Source organism: Numenius arquata, chromosome 17 (assembly GCF_964106895.1).
Source record: "Numenius arquata chromosome 17, bNumArq3.hap1.1, whole genome shotgun sequence".
In the NCBI taxonomy this organism is placed as follows: Eukaryota; Metazoa; Chordata; class Aves; order Charadriiformes; family Scolopacidae; genus Numenius; species Numenius arquata.
In genome coordinates this window covers 1,207,708-1,229,829 of record NC_133592.1, presented here as the reverse complement: position 1 = coordinate 1,229,829, position 22,122 = coordinate 1,207,708, and the positions used below count along the sequence as shown (strand labels likewise).

At 53.3% G+C, this 22,122-nt stretch overlaps 1 protein-coding gene across 2 annotated transcripts; it reads left to right on the top strand.

Moving 5' to 3' along the window:
- Positions 1-521: 521 nt before the first annotated feature.
- Positions 522-21,031, top strand: WIPI1 (WD repeat domain, phosphoinositide interacting 1). Of its 2 annotated transcripts, none has more exons than XM_074160327.1 (13): positions 522-633; positions 1,988-2,070; positions 3,644-3,813; positions 7,048-7,144; positions 10,867-10,964; positions 12,003-12,095; positions 12,397-12,467; positions 13,144-13,251; positions 13,639-13,803; positions 13,989-14,096; positions 15,269-15,390; positions 16,083-16,236; positions 20,479-21,029. In XM_074160327.1, the coding sequence occupies exons 1-12, from the start codon at positions 563-565 to the stop codon at positions 16,202-16,204; spliced, it is 1,308 nt and encodes a 435-aa protein (XP_074016428.1). In that variant the 5' UTR covers positions 522-562; the 3' UTR covers positions 16,205-16,236; positions 20,479-21,029. The 2 variants fall into 2 exon arrangements, with proteins under 2 accessions (XP_074016428.1, XP_074016426.1); XM_074160325.1 differs by having other exon boundaries at positions 525-633; positions 16,083-16,183; positions 20,479-21,031.
- Positions 21,032-22,122: the final 1,091 nt, after the last annotated feature.

The following is a 22,122-nucleotide window of genomic DNA, read 5'->3' as shown; positions in this document are numbered from 1 at the left end:
CCAAGGAGGCAGCTGCATACATCACAGGAGGGAGACGGCTCCGTGCACAGGCGCAGCAGGGTGGAAGTTTGGAGTGGAAAATCTGTAAAAAAAAAAAAAAAAAGTGGAAAAACTGAACTCTTCAAGGCCCTGCTCAGTCCCGGAGGCAGAGGGAAGGGCTGGCCTGTTTTCCGGTCACCGAGGCCGCGGCATCATCCGTTTCGTGGCGCCGCTCTAGCCGCTGTGGCCAGCGATGAGCGCCCAGATGTGCCCCCCCCCCCGCAACATCTGCCCGGGCGCGTCTGATGCAACCACAACATCACCACGTGGCCACGCACAGCTGTTCCCTGCAGCCAGCCAATAGCAGCCGGCTCCGCGCAACCGGGAGGCGGGGCCGTCCCGCCTGCCCCTCACCCATAGGTCGATCCGCCGATCCATCTGCGAGTGGGGCGGTCCCTCCGGCGGGGCGCGGGCCAATGGCAGGCGGCACCGCCCCTGGCCGCCGCGGAGCGGGCCGGGGCCGGCGCGGGGGAGGCGCCGCCGCCGCGGGGGCCGGAGCGGGCCGAGCCACCGCGCCCGCTCCATGGAGGCCGCGGCCGAGGCCCCGGGGGGGCCGGCGGTGCTCAGCTGCTTCTCCTACAACCAGGACTGCACGTAAGCGGGGCGGGAGCCGCGGAGATGCGGGGGAGGGGGGCGACGGCAGCGGCCGGGTGGGGCCCGGCCCCAAGGCCCCTACCGGGCATGAGGGCCCGGAGCGGGGCAGGCACCACGGGACCCCCGGGGGGGGCTGCTGAACCTACAGGGGCACACCCCACACACACCCCCACCCCACGGATCATGCTCCGTGGGGCCCTGGGCGAGGCTCTTCCCCATCCACGGTCCAGCGCGGGCCGGCCCCGGGGGATCCCCGGCCCCACAGGGCCCCTCTTGGGGGGCAGCTGGCCCTGGGTAGGCACTCTCACAGGCCCCCAGGTTAGGTCTCCGGGGTGGCAAATTCAAGAGGAATCACCCCTTTTTACCTCTGCAGCGGTTTGGGAAGCATTTTCGGGCGGTCAGAGAAGTGACTGTCTGTGAGGGCTTTGTCTGCTGATCTGTGGCCACCTCGGAGGTGGCAGTTGCTCAGGGCTCCCTGACAAGAGCCCTGCGCAGGCTCGTGGGCCCACCACCGCCTCAGGACAACAGAGCGTTTCCTTGGAGCCTCTGGCCCTTACACCATTGCTAACCTGTGGCTTACTTGCTTCAAAGCCAGTCATCTCAGACCCGTTTCCAAGTGGCACAACAAACATCCCAAAGCAGCGAGCCGCACACGGTGCCTGGCAGTCATCGCCCAGAGCCGAGATCAGTCCAGATCCTGGGGTACAAGATAATAATCAGAGATAGCAGCGTCACACCTGGAAATGTCATTACCTTCGCAGCACTGCTTTGCATTTGCTGTGTCTAAACAAAGAGTGCTTTGATGGGTGGCGATGTGCTGCTGACGTGAACCTGCTGGCCACCACCACCAGCACAAACGCTGTGTGTTGGTATTCGAGCTGGCTGCTGATTTAAGACCTACATGTTGCTGCTTACTATATCTGGAACTGAGCAGAGACAGCACTTGGCACGGACTTGCTGCCATTAGAGCAGAGCTTCCACAGCCCTCACAAGTCAGTGTGGATGGATCAGCTCCTGCCTTAGGAAAGAGTCTCCTTTTTATGTCCCAAGGGTCCCAATCTGCAACTTCCCAGATGAGGATGTGCCCATTTTTTCCTCCAGCAGCCACAGGAACGTGAATGGATGATAGTTCACTGTCCCACAGTGATACTCGCTTTCTGTAGGCCGGAATAGCCTCAGATGGAAAGCCAGATTCTTGGGTTTGTTACTTTGTGTGCTTTAGATTGAGAGTGGAAATTGAAGTTGTGCCTTCACAGATCTCTGTACCAGGAACTACCCACTTCCCCTACCTGCAGGGACTCTCACCTGGAGGCCTTCAGATCTGAACTAGCAGGGTTTTGTCTTGTCTTTGCAGCTCCCTGGCAATTGGAACCACAACTGGATACAGGCTTTTCTCCTTAAGTTCTGTGGAGCAACTGGACCAGGTCCATGAAAGCAGTAAGTCTCCTGTTCCACTGCAGTGGAGTATCTGCCTCGAGGGGGTGATTCCACCCACTGCTGTTGCGGAGATGGCATCTGTTTCTGCTGTACCCATATCAGGAGAGGAACAGCTCTGGTTATTGCCCTGTGCACAGCAGCCTTTAGAGTGAGCTACAGCCTTGGAGAAGCTTCTGAACAGTCAGCAGTACTTTAACAAAGTTGAAGGACTCCCTCAAGTTTAGAGTCCACCTTCTTTTTCACTGCTGTCAGTCTGACAGCAGCAGTTTGTCCTGCAAACCAGCATTCAGAGGTAGTTTACCACTAGCATGTTTCGGATACATGGACAGGAGACTGCAGGCTCCCAGCACAGATGCTGCTTAACTCACAGGCTTAGTCTAATGTGGTATTTACAAGCAAGATGTTTTTAACAGGTTTTCCATGTAAGAAGGCCATTCACAGCAGGCTTTGAGCTCTTAGCTGTGTTCAGAGGAGCAAGCAAGGCACTTAAGAGCCCGAAACAAGTCAGGCCTCATGGAGCATGTAGTCTAGTCTGGTTCAGGCCAGGAACAGAAGTGCTTCAGCTGAGATGCACTAAGGATACACCTGGGATATGGTAGTCTCTCTCCACTGGCTATAGAAGGACATTCAGTGACCAGACATAGCTGCATTATCTGAAACAGTGTCCAGGCTCCTTTCCTCTTTGTCTCACAGGGTAACTAAGCTGCTATACAGCAGCAAGCCATACATTTATACTTATGTTAAAAAGTATTTAGGAGTTTGGATTGTCCCCTGCCAGGCCAAAGGGAAACAGATCCCTGGTGGTGACATGCTTAAGGTGATGGACTGAGACATGAGCAGTCCCACATCATGGTCATGGAGCAGCCCTTGTACCTCCAACACAGCACAGTCCAAGCACTGAGCACCATTCAGGGCTACCTACTCTAAAAGTTATAGTCCCTGATGATTTAAATACAGGTCTGCCAGGACCATTATAATGGTGCCTTCTCAGCACAAAAGGAATAATCCCAAACACGGTCTCTGCAAGACATACCCCACCACTGTTCCCCACAGCCACACTAGAGCTCTTTAGAGACCACAACCCCAGTGACGGGGAGAGCTTAAACATGTCAGCCTTCCTTGAGGCTAGGAGAAACCAGACACCATGCAAAATAAACAGGATTACACACAGCTTGTGCCTTACCTCAGCAAGCCCTGGATTATTCACTTCCTCCAGGAAAACCTCTGACCAAGGTGGGTGAGCTCCTCCTTTTTATAACCCCTTCCCAAGGATTAACTACAGCTGGAGGGCCAAGGATTAGCTTCAGCTGGAGGGCCCTGCCCAGGAGAGGCACAATTGCACTGTCAAAAGGGGCTGGCTTAAATTCTGCCTTCAGGGGAAAGTTCATTAACCCCTTCCTGCTCTGACCTAAATGCTTTGTGCCAGGTATGAGAAATTTTAGCAAAAGCAGATGTCAAACACCTTAGCACTGAGCGTTCCAACCCGGTTCCCTCTTGAGTTGAGTCTCTTGTTGCTGCCAAACCAACCATAAGCCAAGCTAAAGATTCTGTCTTGCTTTCCTTCTGTGCCCAGATGAAATCCCAGATGTTTACATCGTGGAGCGTCTGTTCTCCAGCAGCCTTGTGGTTGTGGTCAGTCATGCCAAGCCACAGCAAATGAATGTCTACCACTTCAAGAAAGGGACGGAGATCTGCAACTACAGCTATTCCAGTAACATACTGTCCATCCGGCTGAATCGTCAGGTAAGAGGCTGGGGTGACCCAGAGTCATCCCACTCTGGCTCTTTGCTGGTGTTGACTTTCCAGCTGGGATCGCGCTGCCCGGCAGAGCAGCGGTGGCCTGGGCAGGTTTGCAGGGAGACTGTGAATTGGGACTGGAGGGACAGGTCCCAGTCCTCTGCTAGAGGCTCCACTTCAGGCTTGGTGGCCTCTGACAGAGGAGCAGGCTGGCTGTGGGGAGCGGGATGGCTGTGGGTATCATCTGCCCACTGTTTGCTTCAGTAAAATGAAGCCAAGTCCTTGTTTTCGTAGTGATTACACAAAGGCTTTTTGTTGTCTGCCTTCTTGCCTATTCAGCACGCAGCTCTGCCAAAAAAACACCTTTTCATCTTTCTCCCTCCCCTTGAATTCCACATCCTGACTTCAGGCCCACCTCTGCCTTCTTGGTTGCAAATGAGACCTTCAAAGTTGGTAACAAAACCCAGGAGTAACTTGAACTCCGTGGATGAGGTGAAAGGCTGCTTCTCAAGTACTGCGAGCAGCCTTGGTTTATTTTTAAAGGTACAGAAAACATTCAGGGCACTTAGAAGGCGGCTTTTAGAGTGTTATTTATTCTCTGAACTGACACAGCCTCATGCAGCCTGGAGCCCTTTGGAGGATTTTAAATCATCTTTTCTTTTTGTCCATAATTATTTTCAAAGTATATGCCGTAAGAAGCAGAGGACATTTTACAATGAAGAAATAAGCAGTCTGTGTAATTGTATATAATCAGCCTCTCCTCAGTTAGCAACAGCGAGTCCTGCAGTAAGGCTCTCCCATAAGGAAACTCTGGGTTGAGTTTCCAGTAAAGCTGTGTTTGACCAGAAGTTCCTGTACTACAATTAAATCTGTCCTAAATTGATTTTTTTCACTTAAACTTACGATGGAGCTGGCAAAATAAAGACTTCCTTTGAATTGCAGATAGATGTATAGGTGTAAAAATAAACAGGGAGGTTCTGCTTAGCAGCTCTAGGAGATTAGTGTGAGAATAAAGTAAGTTCAGGCTTTTCCCCACGTGCTGCTCTGGAGACGGCCTGAAGGTGATGCATAGGCCCAGCTCTGCACCCACGTTCCTTGGCTGCTTTATGAGCTTGGGTTCAAATCCTGGGCTGAGCTCATCCTCCAGCCGTAGCACAGACAAACCTGGAGAGATTTGAAGATTCTTTGTTCTGAGCTCCATCATATCTCTCAAGTGTGTTAAGGCAGATGGTGATTTGTCTCCAAGTGGGGCATAAGGCTGTGCTGTGGGTCCAGCGAGGAGCCCTCCCGCAGCCTCCTTGGCTTTTCATTCACTGCTGAGACCCTGCTGAGCTCTTTGGAGAGGTTTGATGCTCTTCCCTGGCTGTGTCCATACTCAGCACGTTTAAGTCCTCGACACATAACTCAGTTATCCAGCCTGATTGGTGTCAAACTGAAGAACTAGAGAAAAATACTGGTGAGCAGTAACATTTTGTACAAGACACAGTGCCTTGAACCCTGTGTAGCCATCACAACCCCAGGCACCCTCTGTGAGGCTCTGTCTGTGTGCACAGCGAGGATAAACCCCATTCCTCATCACGGAAGGGTTTGGGGCTGCGTGGAGGGCAGGAGGCAGAGCACCAGCCCCTTCCAACTCCTGCTGAGCTTGTCCAGGCCTCCCGTGCCTGTTCACCTCCCACCCCCATCACTTTCCTGGATTTTGTCCCTTGCTGCAGCTCTGGCTGTTGCTTTGCTGTCATCTGGAAACCTCCCTTCACCTGTACATCAATAGCAGCGCGTTTTGCAGTTCTGGGAAAACACATGGTGGCTTTGCCGAAATCAGCTGTATAAATATTCCTCTGACGGTCTCTGCTAGCAAGTTGATGGCTGTTACTGTAGAAATGGCAAAGTCTTCCTGGAAACGCAGAATGGCTCTGACACAGCCCCAGATGCTGTGGTTAGCAGGAATAGAAGTGGGAAAGAGTTTGATCCGAGAGTAATGGTGGAGCAAGGCAAAGATTTTCTAATGTGGGTGTTTCAAGTTAGTGACTAAGCTCCACATTTAGATACTAAATAAGTGGCCTCATTTCTAAAGAGGTGGAGGCTTCCTGTACATGGATTCGGGTGCTCCAGCTTCAGGAGCCCGGATGGAATCTGGCCTTACATTTTTATTGGGAGGTTTTCAGTGCTTCCGAACACTTGGCACTAACGTAGGTGGAACCGTGCGCTGGCTGGACTTAGAAAGCACAACCCTTCAGCCGGATCCAAAGCTCGGTCCCAAAAAAAAAACCTCTGTGCAAAATGCCTCCGTGGTAACACAGAGATCTGGACCAAGCTGAGATACAAAGCTGAGAGGTGACAGAGGTGGTGGCTCAGTGCAAAGGTTACAGCGTTAGGCCTCCTTTTTCCTTTCTGCCTTTCCTTGGCAGCTCCTCTCTTCACAGCTGCCCTTGGCTGGGTGGGTGGGTGTTCCTGAGGGGTTCAGTAGAAGAGGTACAAGCACATGAACTTGGAAATGCCCTACCCATCTGCCGAGATGGTATAAATACTCCGTGTGAAACACTAAATAAACACTGTGACTCTCCCTGAACAAATGTTTCCTGGCCCTGTTTATGCAATTCTGCTGCACAGCTCAGGGCACACAAAGCAGACTCTTCCGTATTGATGCCAAACAGTAAAAGAAACATTAATTTGCTGAACAGATGCATTAGGTTTAGCAGCAGTAGGAGGCCCACCACCTAAATATTTGCTCCCAAATCAGGGAAGAACTCTGGGCAAGGGGCACGTATTCCCAGCTGTAGGCATCCTGACGAGCAGGGCTGGCAGCCTCTCTGTTGCCTGGTCTTTATGATCAAAAAGTAATTTGCTATGAAAAGAACTGCAAAGAGAAGTTGGGGTAGGAATGGATGGCAAAGTCCCATGGCGAAGGTATAACCCTGATGTGTCTTCCTGTTCCTGGGGCCTGGGGCTGTGGAAGATGAGCTGTGGGACAAGCAGAGGAGAAGTCGTGATGTTTTAGCTACTTTCTAAAGCAAGACCAGGCAGCTCTCCAAAGCAGAGTCACACAGAACCAAAGGTTGTCCAGTGAGAGGGGATGGAGAAGCAGAAGAGATCACATTTCTGTTACGTTTCAGTGTGCGTGAAATTCCTGTTGAGTTTTTCTGACAGTGAAGATTTGGGTGTGCGAACCGTGGGAGCAGCAGGCAGAGGCACCGTGCCTGTGCTGCTGGGGTTCTGTGCATGTCCCTTGTGTCCTTGCAGAGGCTGGTTGTTTGCCTGGAGGAGTCAATTTACATCCATAACATTAAGGACATGAAGCTTTTGAAGACTATTCTGGATACACCTCCAAATACAACAGGTAAGCGTGGGAGAACGGTGTGAAAGGGAGAGGTGAGCTCTGCAGGAGCTGTGTAAAGCCACAACACAACACACATGTTAGAATTTAAACAAGCCTGTAGCTTGTGTGTCCTAATTTAACACTGGGGAGCCAGAAATGCATGAAGGCAGTCAGTTGGGCTTGGGAGAGCAGAAACCCTGTCCTGAGCAAAGACATGACAGGAGAGCAGAGAAGGTCAGCGTGGTTTGACTTCACCTCCCAGGTTCCATCCCTTCCTGTCCTCGTGCGGGATGTCTGCGCAGCTCCCAGCTTCCCGCACTCTGCCTTGATTCTCTTTCACAAGCGGAAAGCCGTAAGACAGGCCAGGACCGCAAGTTTCCCTCCACATATAGGACAGCTTGAATCTCTCCCTCCGGGGCTCCCTGCCCTTCCTTCACCGTGCCCTGCATCAGAGAGTCCGGCGGCGTTTTTGCTCTCCGGACAAAGGACCCCCTGCTTCCCCGTGCCGCCGGCGTGAGTCAGCTCTGCGGCATCAGTCTGTGCTGCAGAGCTCGGCACTCCCTGCAGACCTGGGGTTAACCCAGCTTCTCTTTTGGCCATGGACATGCAGGTAGAAAGCTGTGATTACTTACAGGCTTGGGGTCAGCTCCCAAAGCGATTAGCACCGTGAAGATCACCCAGGGCTGAAAACACAGCCAGGCACAGCACTAATTCCCTGCCAGGGAGTTCCCATGAGCCGGGGCTGCCACCTGATATTATTCCATACACGCTGCAAACCCCAGGGGCAGGGCAGGTGGCTGCAGAACAGATCCTCTCTGTGCAGCAGAGGGTGAATCCGGCTTTCCTGCTCATGGGAGAGGAGCTATTTTTAGCGGTGGATAGGGAAAGTTGGCTGAGCGCCGGCGGCAGTGCTGCCGTGTGTCGCTGCCATGTCCCGCTCGGTCGCAGGCTGCGGCATCGTTTCACGGGTGGTTAATCGGGAAGTTGCTGATGTGCTCACGCCTGCCTTCTGGGCTTTCAAGGGACGCTTTTCCGGCAGCTCCCCTGACCTACTTCAGGTCTCAACAGATGGCCTCTCCATGTGGATTAAACATACTAAATACTGCAAATATAATTAAAGTTTAAAACCTTCCCGAGAAAGCCCAGCAGCGGCAGGAAGGGCAGGGATACCCGGGCCTGAAGCTGTTCTGCAGAGGAGCTGAACGATCAGGTCATGGTTTAAGAGCAACAGCAATCAGCGCTCCCCGGGACAGGACTAGGCTGCTGCGGATCACAGGGCTTCATACAGGCTCAATTTTTTAAAACCCTTTTATCGCAGCAGCTGTTGTTGAAATGAGCTGAGTGACAAGCGCTGTGCCACGCGTGCTCCCTTTGTCCCTGGACCATCTGCTTCGGTCCCAAGCCTGACCTCAAGGACAGTGTGTCCAGGAGGTCAAGGCAGTTCAGCCTCACTGCTCTTCGGACAACCCTTTTCGGAGCAGGGATCTGTGGTGCCGGGGTATGAGATCACAACGCAAATTATGAACCATGGGCACAGTATCACCAGCACGGTGAGGACTGGGATTTGCTGCCAGTTGCAGTGAGATCCCTGGCTGTTACTCGCCAGGAACTGGCTCCTGGTCCAGCCTCCTCCACGCAGGAGAGGAAAATGCCCACAGTGGGTGAGCCTGATGTGTTTCATGTGTGCTCAGAAGTGCTGTTTTTCATCCTTATGGGTCCCTTCCAACTTGAGATACTCTGTGATTCTATGGAATCTGATTCTGTGTGGCTCATGTCAGGGGCAGGATTTGCACTGAGGAGGTTGCAGTGCTCACGCTGACGTCCGTGCCGTAAGGGCACATCTTGGGGGTGACTGCAGCTTTGGAAACCACCTCACGTGGCTCCCCCCAGACCCCAGATCCCCCTGGACCTGCTGGCCTGGGGGCAAGGCCAGGCTTCTTGGATGCGGTAGCTTTTTTTCCATGGTGCTCAAGGAAGCCACCTGTGATGTGACGTTCCCAGGGGTGCCATCCTGTGCAGCACCAGCTTGCCTCCTCCCTCCTGAGCACCACCACTTCATGCACCAACCCTCCTCAGGGCTGTGGGGCTGCCAAGAGCAGAGGGACATCTTCAAAGGCTGCCCATGTCCCTTGCGATCCTTGTTCTTTGTGTGTCCCTGAGGTCAGCCCAGTACACTCACATCTGTGTTTTCCCCTGGCCCAGTTTCCCAGCCGTCTCTCCCAGCCAGGCGCGGAGCAGAGGGAGCGGGTGACTCACACCAGCCGCTCAGAGCTTGCTTTCTTTAATTCGAGCATTCTCTAGATCCTCCACTCAAGTGAAGGGGCTGCGCTGATCCCCCCCTGTGCTGCCTGGGCTGAGGGGAGACCATCCTGAAAAGACACCCTTGCTCATCACGACAGCAGTCTAGGCTATCGCTGCCTTCCTCCTACCTCCCTCCTACCTCTCCTTTAGGTGCCTTTCAATTGCCTGCACTTTGCTGCTGCGGAGCCTCTTCTCCCCTGTGCGTGCCATCCCTGGCATGATGTAAATGCCTCTGATTGATAGGGAGTGGATCCCCGGGGCCCCCTGGCTGATCCTGCAGCTCCTGGCTCCGCCACGGTCTCTTTGTTTAGTTATAAACAATGACCTAAAATGAGAGCTTCAGCCGATCCTTCCCCGCTGCTGGGCCTGGGCCAGGGCCGTGTCCTGACAGGACGGGTTACATGGCATGTGTGCGCACGTCCGTGCGTATACGTGCACGCGTGCGGGCGTCCTGTTTGGGGAGCCTGGCAGCATCCCCAGCAACCTTTAACCCCGCAGCTTCCTCCCTGTGGGGGACTAGCTGGGACCCCCCGGCGGGCGCCAGGAAGCTCAGGTCACGCTGAAGCCTTGAGTCGGGTTTGGGAGGACTGTGAGCCCGTGGACGTGGTGCAGGAGGCAACTGAGACCCGTTTCTGTGTGTGACAGGATTCACCGGGATGGGTCCCCCACCAGCGGCAGAAATGAGAGGCAGGAAGAGATGCTCTTTTCCGAGGTCACCTGGGGGACAGGCGGATGAAAATATCCGTCCATCCCTGTCTCATCACGTAATTCCTGCTCAAATGCTCATGTTGGCATAAAAACAGATGGCTGAAGAATTCCCCCCATGGTTAAAATTTAGCTAGGTTCAAGCCGGAAACTCCCTGCACAACTGTGGCATTTCCTTTGTCTTTCTCAGCTTCCCTTTTCCATTCAGAGAAAAAGGAAACGCCGCTGCCCAGCCCCACAGCCCCAGCCTTGCCATGCCAGCCTTCACGTGCCAGGCTTCATACCGGGGCTGTGTCCACACCGCGCTGCTCATCTGAGTTTCTGACCCAGCACCTACACCCTGTGCACGTCTGGAGGTGCCCAGATGTGCCTGGACAGGAGTTCTGTTAGCCCTGAGACCAAGATGTCCCTTGCTGTGTTTCATGCACCTATTCTTGGCTTCTCAAAGGAGATGATTAAGGGGGAGAAGCCAAGTGTGTGCCCAAAAGCAGGACCTGGGCTCCTTCTGAGCAGGGTTTGGGGAGGACGGTGGCCAGGAGAAGGGAGCCGTACTGTCCCATACCAGCAGGTGTCCCCATGGCCGAGGCATTGCCAGCACGCCGCCGGCATGCGCCCGGTGCCGGACGCTGCCCCAAAATGAGACAGAGCCTGAACCCCCTGCGGTGTCCATGGCTGCGGCTCTGCTTTCTGTCCTCCACCAGCAAACAACCTCAGCTGTGTCCTTCTTGCCTTGCCAGGTCTGTGCGCTCTCTCGATCAACCACGCCAACTCCTACTTGGCTTATCCCGGCAGCGCAACCAGCGGAGAGATCGCGCTTTACGACGGAAATACTTTGGTAAGTGTGAAGCTCGCCCCTTTGGATACGGACAGGGACTGAAAACAAACAGAACCACAGCAAAGCCAACGGGGCCTTTGGGAAGGATGAATAAATACACTCCCCTGAGCAGACTGCGAGGGGATTGCCCGGGGCAGGCACACTCCCCATCCCCCTTGCTTGGACGCCATGCGAAGCAGCCTCTTTGAGATGAGGACATCCATCTCCCAGTGTGGGATATTAAGGGAAAACGTGACCCATTACCCCACAGCCTGAGGGCTGCTGCCAGGCTGACACGGGGGTTCCTATAGGGGGTTCCTATAGGGGGTTCAGCAGCGTATCCCCCATGGGATTGATGTGACCAGGTTGGCTCAGGAAGGGTTGGAGCTGCTCCAGCCACAGTGCAGGACCTGGAGCAGCTGCTTTGCCGTGCCGCAAGCAGGAAGGGATGCTGGACCCGAAGAGACGCTGAGGTGTCTAAAGCCCCATCAGGAAATCTGTCCCTGGCTGGAAGCAGGGTCATGATTATCTGCTGTTTATGCCAGGGCTTTGGATTACATAAGGCTGTCGCTCTCTACGTGCAGCGGGAGCCGAGGATCTGCAGCAGGGGAGGAGCAGAGCACAAGGGGAAAACATGCTGCTGCTGTGAGAGGTACTAGCGAGGGCCTGGGCTCCCCGCAGGCATCAGGGTGGTGTCGCTGCAGCAGGATTTGCTGTAGAACTGAGCAAACTGCAGGGAGGCCGGCTCTGTCTCTACACAAAGAAATGCCAGGCTTCAGAGACAGCGATCCCACAACCTGGAGAGGTGGAGAGCTGAGGACCTCTGCCCCTGAAAGGAGCTTTCTGTAATCACAGTGGCCCTAGTAGGTGGAGAGTGAGCTCAAGGCAGGGCAAAGATAAGAAATGCTGAGGATGCTGAAGGGATACCATAAGTGTGATAGGATGCCATGAATCCCTATCGTCAGGCCTGGATAGGGTGTGAGGCAGGGAACACCCTGCCCTTACGCAGTTCAAGGAGCAACGTGTCTCTTTGCACTCACATCACCTTCTGCCCTACAGAAAACAGCCTGCTCCATTCCTGCCCATGACGGGCCTCTGGCTGCTCTCGCCTTCAACTCCACCGGCTCAAAGTTGGCAAGTGCTTCCGAAAAAGTGAGTGAGCGCAGCTGCGAGCACCCTCCCTGCTGCCTGTGCTCTCTGCTCGCGGCTGGCAGGGGGATCCCATGGAGAGCATGACCTCTGAGCTGCCCGTTCTTAAACACAGCCAACAGAGGAGGGGCACCGAAAGGACTCTGACTTGTAAGAAGCCAGTGTATCAGGTTCAGACTGACCCTGGCTGGCAAACAGGAGGGGCCTTTGCCACGTCCTGAGTTTCCTGGGTGTGTCAGGGAAAGGGCTTGCACTCTTTGCCCTGCTCCTGCATGATCAAAAAATCTATTCGCATTTTTTGCAGGGCACAGTCATTCGTGTATTTTCCATTCCTGGTGGGCAAAAGCTCTATGAATTCCGGCGAGGGATGAAAAGGTCAGTTCATTCTTCTGTCGGTGACAAGTACACAGAGGGCTCCCGGAGCAGAAGTGTAAACACAGGGACAGGGCAACGTCAGATCCTGGTGGCTTTGGCATCTTTTGCAGAAAGAAAACAAGAGCGAGCGTATGAGATAGAAATGTCATTGTGCCAGACAGCCACGCTGCGCCCAGCTGCCTCCGGCAAGTTTAGTGATTCAATTCAGTGTGTCGCAGAACAGGGCGATTGCAGAGAACAGAGGTAGACTCTCTCCATTTGCTCTGTCCTTTCTTGTTTCTTACTTGAAATAATGAAGTCCCCAAAGTTATAAGCCTGACTCTTGCCCTCTCAAAGGAGATGTTTTGAATCTGCAAGTCATTCGCGCTTTGGATGTCCTCCCTGGCCTTTGCAGTACCAGAAGCTTTAGCTGCTGTAGTGAGGCTGGCACAGATGTTCACTCCGCAGTCCTGTGAGCAAGGGCATTTCCACCTCCCCGGCTGTTTATCACTAACTTGAGGTTACCCTGAGCTGTGCCGAGCAAAGGGATGAGGGAAATGCTCATCAGTCGGCCCGCGGGCTCGGCAGCAGCCAGGCAGCATGCTCCTTGGCGTGTGTGTGTCTATGAGCAAAACATAGCAATTCCCCTTGAACACTATGCCATGAAGTGACCGGTCCTGTCTTTGCTTGGCCCCAGGTATGTGAACATCAGCTCTCTTGTGTTCAGCATGGATTCCCAGTTCCTCTGTGCTTCCAGCAACACGGAGACGGTGCACATCTTTAAACTGGAGCATCTCACTGACAGGTGAGGGGGTGAGCCTGGGTTAACCTGCCTGCCCCAGGGATGTCTCCGCTTCAGACATCTGCCTTTATGCAGCTGGCTTCCATTTCCTCCCCACATACTCTCCATGAGCAATACCAGCTGGAAAACATCTCTTTGCCTTTGTGTCCTGTGGGACTCACTCCTTGGATAAGCATCCCTGCTGTCAGCCTCTCCAGGCCTGCTCGGGGTTTATCAGCTGCCACTGTCCCCTGCCTCCTTCCCCTGTATCCCGCTAGGCTGGTGCACAATGTGTGCAGGTGCTCCAAATCCTTTGCATATCTGAGATCAGGATCATTTTGGCTGTTCCTGATGTGTTTTGCCGTGGCTGGTTGCGGTAGCCCCACTGAAGCTGCTTTGTGACCCCCTCAGCCGGCCAGAAGAGCCTCCAACCTGGAGCGGTTACATGGGAAAGATGTTCCAGGCTGCTACCAACTACCTCCCTGCTCAGGTATCGGGCATGATGAACCAGGATCGAGCCTTTGCCACTGTCCGCCTGAACATCTCCGGACAAAGGAACATCTGCGCCCTTTCCACGTACGTATTGACATCTGCGTCCCCTCTGCCACGCCAGCCTGTGAGCAGACACGGCTATCTCTGCAGAACACCCCCACTGTGGGCCCTTATCTTGCACCCATGGCTGCAGAGCAGGCAGCGCAAGTGCGTGCTGTATCTCTGGGCCAGCGCAGATGTGTTGGGCCTCATGATGCTTTTCTTATTAGGATTCAGAAGCTGCCTCGACTGTTGGTGACTACGTCAGATGGACATCTCTATATCTATAACTTGGACCCGCAAGATGGAGGGGAGTGTGTCTTAATTAAGAAACACAGGTAACTATACCTCCAGAGGCTGATCTTCTAAAAAATTAAGGGAAATTTCACCTGAAAGCACAAAATTGAGCTGTAGGAGCAAGAACATTAGAACTGACTTTGTGATTTAAGACAGACGTGGGTGGGAACCACGTCAGCAGGCAGGGACGTGGGGCTCCTTGCAGAAGAAACCAGGGACATCTGCGATCCCTAGACAGCTGTGGGACGTCTCAGCAGAGGTGGGCAGGCCTCTGGAGATGCCTCCAGCAGCAGAGTGCTGACCACTGTGGTGGCAGGAGAGCAGAGCATCTTCTCCAGGGATGAGTGGGTGCTGGAGAGGTGATTTTGGGGGTGGGATGGTGTGAAGCGACGCCGGGAGCTTCCGTAAACAACCCCTCCCATAGACAGACGCCTGCAGACACGCTGTGCCACAGCAGAGTCTTCTGTGCTGCTGTTCAGCTTGTGTGCAAATTTGATTAAGCACATAACCCCCCCCCTACACACACACAAAAACACAGATCTGGGCTACTTGGCTCCAGATGTGAAGCCTTTGGGGTGGGGTGCAATGTAACATGTGCTGGAAGCCGGGAGGTGGCCGTCAGCCAGGAAAATGCCAGCAGTTTTTTGGAAAAGCCACAAAACTACGGCACTTCAAAGCTGCGCTGTCCAGCGTGCTCCGGCCGCCCTCGGACACCGCAGACGCCGGCCCAGAGCAGCCCTCCAGAGCTTCCTACATGGGTTCCTCTGAGCATCAGAGGACTGAAAAGGGCCCTTGGGTCATGAGTTACGTTACATCATACTATATCTCTGCACAAACTCCATCCTAAACTAGCCAGGGCTGCTTTTCCCAGCTAGTCCGCTCCTGTTGGAAGCCCTTTGGAGCCCCCTCTGTGATTAGAAACACTGTTTGCTTTTGTAACCTAAAGCTTTTGTGGTCAATCTGTTCCCTTCTATTCTCATGCCAGCATTGTCCTCCAGCCGAAGTGGTGCTGTCCCTATCTTCTGCTTTCCCCCCCTGCTTTACTCGTAGAGCACAATGCTCTCCTCCCGCAGCGCTGCTGGGGCTGCATGCGGTGACGCGGGTGGGTGATGCTCTTCGAGGAGATGTTGACGCTTGTCTTAGCTGGTACTGGGGGAGGAACGGTTGGGATCAGAACTAACTCTTCTCCCCTCTCTTGCTCCTGTTCGGGTAGTCTGCTTGGCTCAGGAAAGATGGAGGAGAACAAAGAAAATGACCTTCGGCCTCCATTACCTCAAACTTATGCAGCGACTGTAGCCAGACAAAGTACAGTGCCTTCAACTTCCACCATGCCAGGTAAGCGTCGCCTCTGCTCTTCCTCGGCTAGCAGCAAGAAAGCCACCTGGGGCAAAGCGGAGCCTCCCAGCTTCCGAGGCTTCAGCCAGAAACGCCCCTTGTGCGATGCAGACCGGGGCAGCTCTCTGGAGCTCACCCGGTTCATCCCCTGCTTCCCGGGAATCCCTTGCCGGTGCTTCTCCTCCTCGTGCAGAGCTGCACTGCAAACGGGCTCACATCCAAGCTCCACAATTTGTCAGACAGAAACTCCTGGTTTCCAGGTGTTGAAACTGTGGGTGTAGAAGTCAGATCGCACTATTTTTGTGGCAAGATCGCTACAGATTCTCCTGAACCTGTTAGACCTTACCCTAACGAAGGCAGCACTAAGTTGTGTCAGGAGACTGAGTGATTATCGTTCTAATACTGACTCTAAAGGTCCACATACAATGTGGATATTATTCTGAAATCGTGCTTACATTCATGGTGGGAGGAGGAAAGCTTCTGCTGCAGGAGCCATATAACCCCTGTAGCCATGTAGTCCTTTCCCTGATCTGTTGAATCAACGGAGATACCTTTCTCAGCCCCCCAGAGCTCTGCCAAAAAGCCAGAGAAAGCAGCTCTGTGCTAAAAAGGTGACAAAATAGTGTCTCCGCTGTGCTTCCGGCCTCCTCCCATCCATTTATCCGTAATGTTTTGTATCTTCACTTGGACAGGTTATTCGGAGGACGGTGGTGCCCTGCGAGGAGAGGTTATCCCAGAGCATGAGTTTGCAACTGGACCAGTGTGTCTTGATGACGAGAATGAGTTTCCTCCTGTGAGCATTCGGGACCCCTAAAACTGCAATTCGGCCCTCAGGCTAAGAAGAAAGTATTAACCTCTTACAGAAGAGATACTGTTTGCCCCCACCTTGTCCCAGTTCACTTTGAAGCCTGAAATAACTAATTAAGTTATAGGGACAGTGCCAGGAAAATTATAGCCCACTAAATGGCAGCTGGGGATGGGGCAAAGATGATCAAACCTAATAATTAGAGATGGATCTGCACAAACTTGTTGAATGAAGTGCAGATGCAGAATGACGTTCAGATCCAGATCTAACCTTTGTGCCTTGCACAGATTTCTAGTATTACCAGGAATAGCTTTAATTTGAACAACGCCATCATCTAGAAATAAAAACTTAACACTCCCAGTTGCATTTCCAGTCGGTTGTGTTAGCTCATGGAATGCAACTGGGCCATACCTGAACTTCACCAGTCTCTTCATTTCCAAGCTAACTGAAAAGGAAACTCCTTTCCAAGTACAAAGATGAAAGGAATAACAAAGTTTTAAACCGTTTTATGATTTTTATGTGGCACTTCCTCAGTTACTGTTGGAAGAAGATACTGGCTGTTTAAAGTCTAACTTAAGCCTGGCAGTGTCTCTCCGGCTCCTTTTCCTATTACATTTATTGTGTTAAGTTTCTAACCCGTAAATGGACAGATGTTGGTACCGTGCTATGATCTGGTTGTGATCAGCAGTGTCTTCCTGAGAGTAATGCGCTAATACAGCAGAATGTTGTCATAGATTTCAAGCTGTAGACTTGGCAGACTTTTGAATCCCTTACTCCGTTTTTACATATCCTGCTGCTGGAGCTTTGCCAGGGAAGGAGGAAGTAAGAACTTTATCGGGATCCCAGGATTTCTTCCGTGTGCTGGGCCTGACCTCTGAGAGGCACTTTCCTAGTAACTGATGCAAAGTGTTATTTAGATAAAAGGTGACCAGCTCTTGACTCCCTTTGAAACAACACTGCCGAGATCCACCTCGAGTTGCGTAAACCTCAGGCCGATTCTCTTTTGTCACTTGTAACAACCTGAGAACAAGAGTTTTCTCGTTGTCCTACTCCATTACCCAAAAAGGGTATTTAAAATGTCCTTCCTTTAGTCAAAATCATGTGGCCGCAGAGAAGCCGGTGGCCCGGGCCCCTGAGGGGAGCAGCAGGGCCAGAGAGAAATTATTTGCTTCCTTCTGCTGAACCTGCTCTTGACCGTGTGGTCTGGGGACAAGCAAATGCCAGTGAGTGGGAATCAGGCTGCTGCTGGAGCCTCCCTGCCGGGGCTGTGCCGTAGGAAAGCAGCCCCGAATCCCTGCTGTACAGCAGCAGGCGCTTCATTAAACGAACTTTGATCTCTCAAAATCCTGTGCTGTAATTAACCTGCCCGAGTATCTTACATGTGTAACGTTAGGGAGGAGGTGATGTGGGAGGGAAGGCGCTTTCCTAAAATACTCCCTGATAGGGTGGCTTTAGGCATTGGAGCTTCCAGAGCCAGTCTCTGCCTGGGGTTTGCCCCTCGGTTGCGGAGGGGAATGTGTTTTGCATCTGGTCTGCCAGCTAACGCGGCGCTGGCTCCCGCTGCGTCCTGAGACTTGGTTGGGATGTTTTGATGCTCTGAATTTCACTCAACTGCCTTGTTTTTGCTCAGCGCTGAGATGTTCGGTCTCGATGATGTGCCAACAGGGTGGGTGGGGGGGCTTTCAGGCATCGGTCACTTCTGTGCAGAGAAGGAAGGAGAGAAAACCTGACTTTATCCAACAAAAATGTTTTGACAGCGTTCTGCTTTGCAGAAACATGGGAAGGGTTTTGTTTGTTTTCCAGTGTGCAACAAAAAGACATTTAAAAACCTCAAAACTTGTGACAAAATGGAATATTCACCCGCAGCCCACGCCACGAGTGCGGCTTTGAACTTAGACATACTTTTGGAGAAGCAGCGATGCTCAGACCCAGCAGTTCCTCTCCATTTTGAAACATCTTGCCTTCCCCTGACCTCGAGCGAGACTTCAGAGGCTCAGCTGTTGAGAGCAAGGAAAAGCAGCTTCAGTGTAACGTAAAATCTGTGGCTGATTGTCAAAAACTGCCTCTTCATTAAGCAGAAGGAGGGACAGATCAGAAGGAGAGAAGCCCAAGAAGGGCTCATAAAAAGTGGCCTCGACGAGTGATTGTGGATGTTGCTGCTGATTGTGCCGGGGCTGTTGAAGGATCCTGCAGCAGGAGGTTAAACAAGTTAAATTCCGTCTCCTGCTTGCATTGATGGGGTGGATGAAGCGCTTTCAGGGCCGCTGTTGCTCTTATGGAGGAAGTTCTCAGGCGTTACTGAGCTGGATGGCAGGAGAGGGCCTGGGGTGAGGAGAAGGTGCCGTGCTGGAGAGGAGGCTGCTCCACGGGGTGCTTTGCGGAACGGGAAGAGCAAACCCAGCTCTGGCTGCGGATGGTTGTGATCATGGCCGTTTTCTGGTTACCTGCCTGAGCGGCTGCCGCCTTTCTCCAGGTTTCTGGGTGTTGGTGAGGTTTCCAGCAGTGTTGGGAGCTGTTGGGGGGTGTCTGCTTCGGGCCGAGCTCCACTTTGGGGGGCTGCCATAGTGGCTCTCCCCACCAGGGCATGGTCAGAGCAGTTCTTGGGTAGGGCTGTGAGGTTTGACAAAAGAAGTCCCGCAGGATCCAGCAAGCAAGATGGCCTGTGTGGACCTGGGGAACGCAACCAGCGGATCTCCTTAAAACTTCTGGGATTCAGGTGATTTCTTCCAGCAGGTTGCTCGGTGTTTTTCCAGGTGAACATGATCCGTCCTGCATTTGGCTGGAGGCTGGAGCTTGTCGGCTTTGGGACCAGAGCTGATGTGAAGGCTTTGTCGGGGGAGCCATTGAGCCATTTCATTAAGCCAGGCTGGATTGCAGACAGCGGCCAGCTCTTCAAAGACTGCTCCCCATCATCAATACAGTCTTTAGAAACATCTCTTTCACGTCAATATCAATTTTTGACTAACTCCAAAGCTGTTTGGGCAGCCTGCCTGTGCTGCTGAAGGATGCTGCTGCCCGTGTGTGCCCGTGGCTCCTGCCTCTCCCTGGGAGGATGGGCAGGAGCACCACGGCCACCCTCCACAGCACAATGTCCCCACCCTGGCAGGGTGCAGAGATCCATGTCCCAGCCCCAGGTCCACACGCGTTTCTGCTGCTCCAAACCACGGATCTCAGTCCAAGCCACCAGGCTGCAGGTGCACCTTCGGCTCCGCGGGACTGGTATTTGCCCAGGTTCCTCCTTGCTGTTTGCTGGCTGGTGCTTCACTCGTTCTGTTGTGTGAATATGTGGCACTAAGGATTTTAAGTGATTATTTTTTTAATAGCTGGCTGTTAGCGAAGGAAAGGCCGTAGCGGAGCTCTACTAGTAATCGTGTTTCATGGGGGATGAGCAAGTTTGGCAGAACCTGACTGGTCTCTTCTTCCTCATGGCAGCTCAGACGGGCATTTTGGGCAGCTGGGGCTTTCAGGATTAAGCCCAGTTTATCAGTACATTATCTGAGGTCCCTTGGGAGACGTGGAACCCAGTGCCAATGCTTGAGCCTCAAAACTGGGCAGGTGATGGGCCCGAAGCCCATGGAGAGACAGATCCCAGGAGGAGGAGCTGGCACAGACCCTCCTGCAGCCAGGACTGGGAGATGCGGGTCCCGCCTGGCGAGGCCGGAGCTGAGAAAGGGGAGCCGTGTCCCTTGGCTCGTGGTTGGTGTCCACAGAGGCCCCGGGTGCTGCAGAAGGAGGTTCTTCTCTTACCCCAGGGTCTCCAGCCTCCTCCCGTGGCACGAGGGGCCGATGTGACGTGGTTGAGGGTCCTCGCCGGTGCCTGTTCTTCTCTGCGCCTGCTTTCCTGTCACCCCCGGGCTTTGCTGAGACTCAGGCTACGCTTCCCCTCGCCTAACCCCCTCTGTCACGTAGGCGTTTAACTCTGGAGCCCCCAGAGAGACACGACACACACCTTTCCCCTCCCACCATGCCAGGAGCGGGACTTTTTGGGAGGACTTAGCGAGACAAACAGACCTCAGTTACGCCCCGAGCACGGCTGTGCTCAGCCCAATGCCAGCTTGAGCCGAGACACCCTTATCACCCGGCCAGATGGTTCCTGTTCCCAGGACTGTAAATTTGGGGAGGGGGAAAGTAAATAAATAAAGCGCTCGCAAATCTGCCTTTGAACGGAAAGTAAAACACTGCGGGACATCCCTCCCCCCTTCTCCTCCCATCTGCGTAAAATCCAACTTGAAACACACCCTGTTGCTGGGAAAAGTAAGGCCCTTCTGTTTTGATTTTGGTAGATAATCTTGTGCCGCGGAGGTCAGCCGGGCAAAGCCAAGAGGTCCTGATGAGAAGCAAACATCCGCGCTTAGGACAGCTGCTGGGAAGTGCTTTGGAAAAGCCGGGAATTTCGAAGAACAAGATTTGTGAGTCCCCAAGACGAGGAAAAAAAAAAAATAATCCAAGGTGGGCCACTGCTTTTTCCTCCGGTGTGTTTCAGTGAGTAGCTGGCCCCGCTGGCCCCTTGTTTTAGTCCGTGTCTGGGGGGGGTGTCAATGTACTGTATGCACATCACTATATTTAACAGACTATATGTTAGAACCACAATGTAAATGCTAATTTAAGCAGATTTGTACGTAACCAGAATTTTATATACCCGTTTGTCCCTTTTCTAATTTATGCTGTTTTATGTGTATAAATGTACTTATAGGAAGATCTATTAAACTTATGTCTTTGTACAGTATATACATACTATTTTACCCAGGCAAAGTATTTTTGCAGTGATATTAGAGGAGACGCCATTTGCTATGTTTAAAGACAGAATAAAGTCGCGGCCTGTCCCTGGCAGATGATGCCCGTGCTCCTGCTGTGCTCTGTGGGGCCCTAAAGATGTCAGCCTTGATTAGGTATTAGGAGCGGGAGGGTGGGTCTGGGGGGGCCGGGGCGAGGACGGCTGCGTCCACCTGCCCACGTTCACACAAGTCCAAAGAAAGAGCTGGGTGCGTAAATCGGGGTCCAAAATTGGTTCAGAAATCCTGGTGGTTTCTAAGTTTCAGTTGCACCTTTGGTTTTGCCTTTGCAGCTCCCCAGGGCTTTGCATCTGCTCAGAAATGGCCCCAAAGGAGCTGTTTCACCCCGTCTGCCTCCCCAGCGTCGCACTGGGACCAGCAGGAGCAGCTCCTGTGGAGCCCTGATCTGCTGGGAGGCCTCGGGGCAGGGACCTCTCCTGACCTCCCTGCAAATAAATTCAATTACACCATGGGTGTTTTGTGCAGAGGTGACGGGGAGCAGCTCCCCCAGTTCTGCACCGCACTCCTCTCCCCAGCACCTTCCCAAAACAAGCCTTTTCCAAACCCTGGGATTTGGGTGTGTGTCTCGGGGCGACCCGAGCATCCTGCCTGCGAGGAGGGCAGCAGCCAGGGAGAACCCAGCACCCTCCTTCTTCCACAGGCAGCCAGGTCATTAACACAACCCCGTTAATAAACCTGGCGGGGCAGGTGCTCCGTTTCCCAGAACACTCACTTCATTCCAGCCGGGAATTTTATCTCTGCAGCCGCAAACTTCCAGGGTGTCAGCACCAGAAGGGACGTTTGCTGAGAGGCTCCTGCCCCGTCCTCCCCTGCCCTGTGCTGCCACCAGCACGCTCCTCTAAGGTTCGTCTTAGAGGAAAGCCAAGCATTTTTCCCAGAGGAATCCTCTCCCAAAGCCAGCTCTCACGGAAGGTATTTTTAATCCAAGAGCTGGCTTTTTCTCAGCTAAAGGGCCCTACAAAAAAAAGCCTGTCTCCCTCCATAAGCCCAGAGGGACCAGTGCCCTGCTCTGCCAGGGTGACGGTCCCGCTCCGCAGCAGAGGGGACCCTCCGTGTGCTCACCCAGACCCACAACTCGCCCGCTCAGGGACCGCAGCCTCCCTTCCCTCTCCTCCGTGGCCAACCTCCAGCCCG